The 7,332-nt window shown below is 42.7% G+C and overlaps 1 protein-coding gene across 1 annotated transcript; it reads right to left on the minus strand.

The window, feature by feature from the left end:
• Positions 1-4,351: 4,351 nt before the first annotated feature.
• On the minus strand, positions 4,352-5,464 carry adob (2-aminoethanethiol (cysteamine) dioxygenase b). The gene has a single exon (XM_037687134.1). The coding sequence runs from the start codon at positions 5,398-5,400 to the stop codon at positions 4,648-4,650; it is 753 nt and encodes a 250-aa protein (XP_037543062.1). The 5' UTR covers positions 5,401-5,464; the 3' UTR covers positions 4,352-4,647.
• Between the last annotated feature and the right edge of the window lie 1,868 nt (positions 5,465-7,332).

The following is a 7,332-nucleotide window of genomic DNA, read 5'->3' on the forward strand; positions in this document are numbered from 1 at the left end:
TCCATCCATCCATCCATCCATCCATCCATCCATCCATCCATCCATCCTGGCCAAAGCCACTAGCTCTTCAGCTTTCCACCGCCTGCACCAGCTGAATGAAGCGAGTGTGCACGGAAGGACTCGCTGTTGCAGTTCTTTGAAATTTAAACTGTCAGTCAAAAACTACATTATGAATATGGAAAAAAATTATATTAGTCGCTTCGGCATATAAGTTGCAGGACTGATAAATCTATGCAAAAAAAACCCCCCTGTGACTATATGCTGGAAAATACGGTATGTGAGATTTAAGCCCTGCCACACAATGATTCTTTTAAAACTGAGATTTTCTGCAGTTTGCAACTTGGGTCCACATACAAATGTATTTTTTGATGAAAAAAATAAAATAATTACCTGTCACTAAAAACGGCCAGTACTGTTCTTGTCTGTGTTGGTTTGCCTGTCTCGAGCTAAATATTTCATGATTCTGTGAACAGATTTTACTGAACCTCTCAGAAAGTTATCACTGGATGTTCATCAACAACTGAACCAGTTCTTGAGTCAACTTAATTCAAGATGGCTGCCATAATCAACTTTATTCAACAAAAACAGTTCATTTTACAGATATTGAGCTGAACTCTGGTGTGACTGGAGAGTCATTCCCCAGCATGTCTTCCATTAACTGTTGAGACAGCACTGTGTGTATGTGTTAGCAAAATATCTCATGAAAAAGAAAAGGACTTTAGTGAAGCTGCACAAAGCGTTGTTCACAGTCAACCCCATTCAAGATGGCTGCAGCTGCTAATCAACTTCATCAAACACAAATAAGTTATAACAGCGAGTTTTGAAGACATTGAGCAACGGTTTGATGAGGCAGAAGCTGCAACTCATCTCCAACACGCACGTCCAGCACCAACAGGTTGTACAAGACACTGTGTTCAACGTATAATTAGAAACTAAAGATGCTCTTAGTATAAAACTCCATGACATGCAACAGGCCTTTAAAGATTATTGGACATTTAATGTTAAAACAATGTGGACGAACATTAAACAGAGAAGATTTAAATTCAATTCAAAAATACTTTATTAATCCCAAAGGGAAATTATTTGTTGTTGTAACTCGTTATCCTCATTTCATTAAGAGATGTTATAGATGCTGATGGCTGTAAACAGGAAGGAACTCTTGTAAAGGTCCATCCCACAGTGGATCCTAAGAAAGTGGCTGCAGATGCCGTCCGATCCATCCACTCAGACTCGGCTGGCCTCTCGGTTCCCCTCGGGCTGTAGGACCGCCCGAATGCTGAGCAGAACTCCTACCAGAGCGATGGCCACTTCTCCCAGCAGCCTGCCGAGCTCCCCGTCGCTGCGGACAGCCAACTAGGTGCCGAGGAACGATCCTGTCCTTCTGCCGTCATGACCCATGTTTCCTGCTAGTTCCAGGATCTCAGTGGTCAGGCACTCGAGCACAGCTGGCAGGTAGATGAGAATGCGTCCACAGAACATCCTTTTCAACTCATTAAGATTTGGGGCTGTAGCTGAGATATTATTTGAGCTTCTGAGATGTTAATCAGCTGCTCCTGGTTGTAGAAACTGCCTTGTTACCATGGTTACGCTTCATAACAAATGTCCAAAACTAAAAAAAAGTTTCAGTAAAAATCCTTCCAGCTGCACAGCATCTGATACCAGAGGAAACAATCATCCAAAAAATGTGATTTACATCCAAAAAAACAGGAATTAAAGTTTCCAAAAGCAAAATGTCAGAATGAAAGTAACAGAGCTGCTCCAACATGCAGCCACCTTGAGCAGCACAATTCTAGAACATGACAGAATGGGTACAGCATTGTTGACTAGTGGTTGCCACAGTTGGGGTTCAGAGTTGTTTGTTTTTTTTTTGGATGATTTTCAAAACATTTTGATTTCTAAGTGATTGATGAAAACATACTTTTGCTGTAATTGTTTCAAGATGAGAAGGTTTCTGGTTCAAATACCGATCTGGGGGCCTTTCTGGGTAGAGTTTGCATGTTCTCTCTGTGCATGTGTGGGTTTTCTCCAGGGACTCGAGTTTCCTCCCACAGACCAAAAACATGCATGTTGGGCTGACTGGTAACTCTAACTAGGTGAGTGAGAGAGTGAATGGCTGTTTGTCTCATTTGTCTCTCTGTGTCCCTGTGATGGACTGGAGACCTGTCCAGGTGTCCCTGTGATGGACTGGAGACCTGTCCAGGTGTCCCTGTGGTGGACTGGAGACCTGTCCAGGTGTCCCTGTGATGGACTGGAGACCTGTCCAGGTGTCCCTGTGATGGACTGGAGACCTATCCAGGGTGTCCCCTGTCTCTTGCACAGTGATGGCTGGATATGGGCACTGCGACCTGGAAAGGAAGACGTGTTCTGAAAGCCTGCAGCTCAGGGGCCGAACATCCAGCAATTAAAGTCCATCCATCCATTTTCTTTTACCCGCTTCTTCCATTTTGGGTCACGGGGGGTCGCCGGTGCCCATGTCCAGCAATCACTGTGCGAGGGGTGGGGTACACAGTGGACAGGTCTCCAGTCCATCACAGGGCCACATAGAGACAAACGAGACAAACAACCATTCACTCTCTCACTCACACCTAGGGACAATTTAAGAGTTACCAATCAGTCTAACATGCATGTTTTTGGACTGTGGGAGGAAACAGGGGTACCCGGAGAAAACCCACGCATGTAAGACGAGAACATGCAAACTCCACCCAGGAAGGCCCCCCCGGACGGTGGTTTGAACCAGGGACCTGCTCGCAGAGAGGCAGCAGCTCTACCAGTTGCGCCACCGTGCTGTCCAATATTAAAGTCATGATTCTGTAAATAAATCAAGTTTTCCAATCATCTGTTCCTGTTTACATTTGTCTTTATTGCATAGAATCATTAATGCAATAAACAGAACCCAAACAACACCCCCCCCCCCCCACCAAAAAAAAAAAAGAACTAATTGGTGGGCTGGACTGAAGTCACCCGCATGCTGCCAGTTGGACAGCTCTGGTTTAGACGGTGTCTTAGAGCAGCTTACTGAACTCTGGGGTTGTTAAAGAAATGTGAATTCTTATTACGCGTTCACTCTTTTTGACGCGTCACAATTTTATTTAAGTGTTGAACGAATTCAAATGAAAGTGGGACGGCTGTGGCTGAGAGGTTAGAGCAGTCTTCCTCCAATGCGAGAGTTGGGGGTTCGAATCCACCAGCAGTCACATGCTGAAGTGTCCCTGGGCAAGACATTGAACCCCTCATAGCCTCTGATGTGTGTCCCATCAGTGTATGAATGTGATCTACAGCTCTGATTAGTCTCTTTAGAATTTGTTCAATTAGCTTTTTAAAGATCTAGTAGAGTGCTGTATGAATGGGTAAATGAGGACACAGATTGTAGTGTAAAGCGCTTTGAGTGTCTCAATAAGATAGAAAGGTGCTATATAAGTACAGTCCATTTACCATGTAAACGAGTAAACGTGTTGATATGAACACACTAACTGGATGTGCTCAGTCCACTCTTGAGAAATGAAATGTGGGGCACACAACTGTTCTGACACTGAATTTAATGCTTTCAGCTAATTTTACAGTTAAAATAATTTGTTTAAAATGGTAGTATAAAATACTAAAGCATCTGGACACTGGTAATTAATTCAACTAAACCACTTTGCTTAAAAGTATTTTTTACTGAATGCAGCCAAGTTACTTTCCATACTTGTCCCTATAGGCCACATGTTGAGGTGAGCTGAACATCAAATCTAGGAATTTATGCAAAAATCCTGCATCAGAGTGGAAATTGTCAGGGTCTTGGGGGGGGGGGGGGGTCAAAGGTCACTTGGGGTCAACACATGTAAATTACAAAAAAAAAGGCAGTCAGTTTTACTGATACTGAACTCATATTTAGCAGTAAAGTTACCACCATTGTGAATAAAGAAAAGAGCAAAAAATGTTTCTTGATTTATCATCACATTCAAGATAAACAGCCAGTTTAGAGCCATAAAACAATCAGCATTTAAAATATTTATAATATTTAACCAGGTTTGTTTATTTCTTACTAAAACTTGTAACTTTTTAAGACATTGCTACAGCTTTAAGCCATGATGGTGCACTCTTTTTTTTTTACTGTTTTGATTTGATGCCTGTTAAATGTCCATCATTTGTCTGGTTCAGGTTGAGTTTTTATGATTCCATGAGTGACACCACAGAACATTATCTCAGCATCGACTTGTGCTCTTTATCCTCACAACCAGTTGTGGACGGCCAAAGATTTCAATGAAATAATAATAATAATAATAATAAAAATGGGAGCACTAATGTTTATTGCTTTTCTCAACACATCTCAGACCACAGATCTTTAGTTACGTTGATGCAGGACTGCACACGTCAAATATTTATATTTTACCTGACATTTTTAGTAAAATACAACATTTTATTTCTTAAGAGTGTAAAGCTTGAGGCTCACATGTGTTTCATCTTTTAAAGCACTGGGTTGAAGGCGTTCAGATTTGCAGGGGTCAGTGTAACTATCTTATTCGGAGTGGTGGAAACGGACATAAACAGTTCTGGACGTTGACTTGTAGCTTCTGCTGCTTCATAAATGCAATCAGAGGGTCTGTGTTGTCCAACAGGCCAGGTCTTGCTTCAGAAACTAGACCAGGCTGAAAGGGGTCAGGTGAGTCAGAGGGAGACCTCCGGGCCTGGGTAGGGCTCCCCTCCACACCAGAAGTTCGGAGGCTGGGAGATCTCCATGAGCCAGACCTCCTTCTCCTTCTGCTCCAGGGCTTTCAGCTCTGCCTCAGTCACAGCCTTGTAATAGTGGCAGTCCCTGCCGTCGTCCGGGTCGTACGGGGGGGCCAAGATATCCATGAACGCCGTGGGTCCGTCCACCGCGTCGATCTGGTGCAGGTTGTCCCGGTCCGGGGACAGCACGCACGGGCCGCTCTCCTCCGTGTACTCCGCCGTGGAGCGGAGCACGGAGCGCCGCAGGGAGCCCACCTGGGCCGGGGGGAGTGGGGGCGAGCTGCTGCAGGACCGCTCCAGCCTGTCGAAGCAGCTGATCCGGACCTTCCCGTACAGAACCTTGAGCACGCCGTGCATGCCCGGGTGGTCGTGCAGCGGGATGGAGGCGCCACTTTTCAGCAGAAACACACCCATGCTGAACTGGTCCGTTTCACAGATGTGCATGTAGGTGACCGGGGGCACCCCATGGAGGTACGGGTGCGCGCGGGCCGAACCGTCTTCCGCTCTCCGCGGAACCAGCTTGAGGTCCGCCGCGCGCACTTCCGTCATCAGGCTCCTCAGCTTGTTGTGGTTCTCCAGGAAAGACTTGCCGGCTTCTTCACCGGGTCCCGGCGGGCTTCTGAAGGTGACCAGAGCCTGTCGAGCTATTCTCTGAACGATGGAAGTCATGGTGCTGTCGGCAAGCATCATAACGAAGCAGAGCCTAGCTGCCCGGGTCCACTGGACTCTCTGGTCCGGGCTTCAGCTGGCGTCGAAGATCGTTTATTGCCAAGATGACGCACTCCACAACCAACCTGCTTCGGATTTGAGAAATCTTTAACTAGCTTTACGACGAAGTGTTCACAATCTGATTTAACAGAAATACATCTTAAGTAACAATAAAGTTTAAATATCATACATTCAAAGATATTTCTTGCCATACTTACAACAAAGAAGTTTGATGGCACCGATAAAGGCAGCGCTAGACCTCAATTTTCTTCCATTTTTCGGTCGGACACACCACCCGTCTCAACACTTGGTGTGCTTTTTACGCGTTCATTCACTCACGTTGTTTTATTTTAAACACGAGACAGCGTAAACTTGGAAAATAAAGTTCTCAAAATAAAATATACGAAGATTTTTAATCTTCGAGAGGATTAAGCGGTCAGCCTTATCGACTTCGGAACCCCATTTAAAAAAAACCATCAAACACGTCCGCACCAGGCACTGTACACCCGGGTTTTATGGGAGACGTAGTTCCAGTTATTTACAAAACCAAGCAGCATTATGTGTTTGTCCAAAAACAGTTGATTGTCGACTTTATTTACACTAACATCAGTAATATTAATGTATATTAACAAGATAAACGTCTAAGTTATTTTAGAACATGAATTATACGTAAGTAACTGAGATGTAGGACTTCATTACCCAGCATGCTATGGATCTTCCGTGTTCAACGATCTTGCACTAGACTTTCTGTGAACGCAAACCGTCAAACAAGAATAACGGCGATTTGTGTTGCCATTTTTGTTTTGGTTTTTTTTATACTAAAAAAAATAAAAAAATAAAATCAACAATAAATAATATTTGTTACTGAAACCTTTTCGCATTTGAGCGTCAAAGTTTTAAATAGATGTTATTTTTATTTTGATGTTATTCAGCAAGGTAAAAAAAGGTCCAGGGATTTATTCAAATTGTAGAAAACATAAATTAGCCTACAACTGAACAATATAGGTCATTAACACACAAATTAAATAGTAAATAATAGTAAATTCAAAAAGAGGGGATGACTCTACCACATCACTAATGTGGATGGATGGATGGATGGATGGATGATGGATGGATGGATGGTTACTTGATTGATCGTTTGCAGAAAATGACAAGGTCACAGCAGCAGCTTATGGGTACCACTTTACAATAAGGCTCCCCTTATAGATGGCTAATTGATTTATTGTTTATAGATATGTTATTAATTGCTCTATAAACACTTTATAAACCATGAAGAACTGCTTATTATGCATTAATTAAGGGTGAGAAACTGACCAGTTTCTTGCCAAATAGCAAGCCAAATCTGTTCACCTATATATTTCACCTAGAGTTGTTATATTAAATATTTCAGACTACTACCTTGTAAGCACAATATGCATTTGTAAACCTATTTCTTTAGCACTGTACTTTTATCACTGCATTGTAAGTATCTATAGTTGTAGATACTTATAATGCAGTGATATATTATATCCTAAAATAATTAGGTTTACAAATTGTGATTACAAGGTAGTAAATTAGTCTAAAATGTTTAATATCAAGGTCAAAGTTTCTTTATTGCCATTGACATCATATGTGGTACATGTGGTGGAACAAGATTGTGTACACAGGGTCCCAGTTGTGTCCAATAAAAGTATAAATTGTAAAGAAAACCAGTAATAAGATCTACGATATGTTGTGATAGACAAAGCTTTTTCCCTAGTTACTCATGTCCCAATTTGATAGTCGGCCTTGTATTCGAGGCCAAACGGGGGAGTCAGATTCAGATAAGCCACGATTGTTGAATTTCTACAGGCAGACTGTTTTTCTTGTGAGCCATGAGTCCTGCTGGAACTTCATCGGTCCAAAAAGTCCAGATTTATGGGTATTCCATTCCAC

Source organism: Nematolebias whitei, chromosome 1, assembly GCF_014905685.2.
Source record: "Nematolebias whitei isolate Nwh7 chromosome 1, NemWhi1, whole genome shotgun sequence".
NCBI classification, from domain to species: Eukaryota; Metazoa; Chordata; class Actinopteri; order Cyprinodontiformes; family Rivulidae; genus Nematolebias; species Nematolebias whitei.

Coding starts and splice junctions, on each gene's coding strand:
- adob (XM_037687134.1), bottom strand. CDS start 5,400: ATGATGCTTGCCGACAGCACCATGACTTCCATCGTTCAGAGAATAGCT.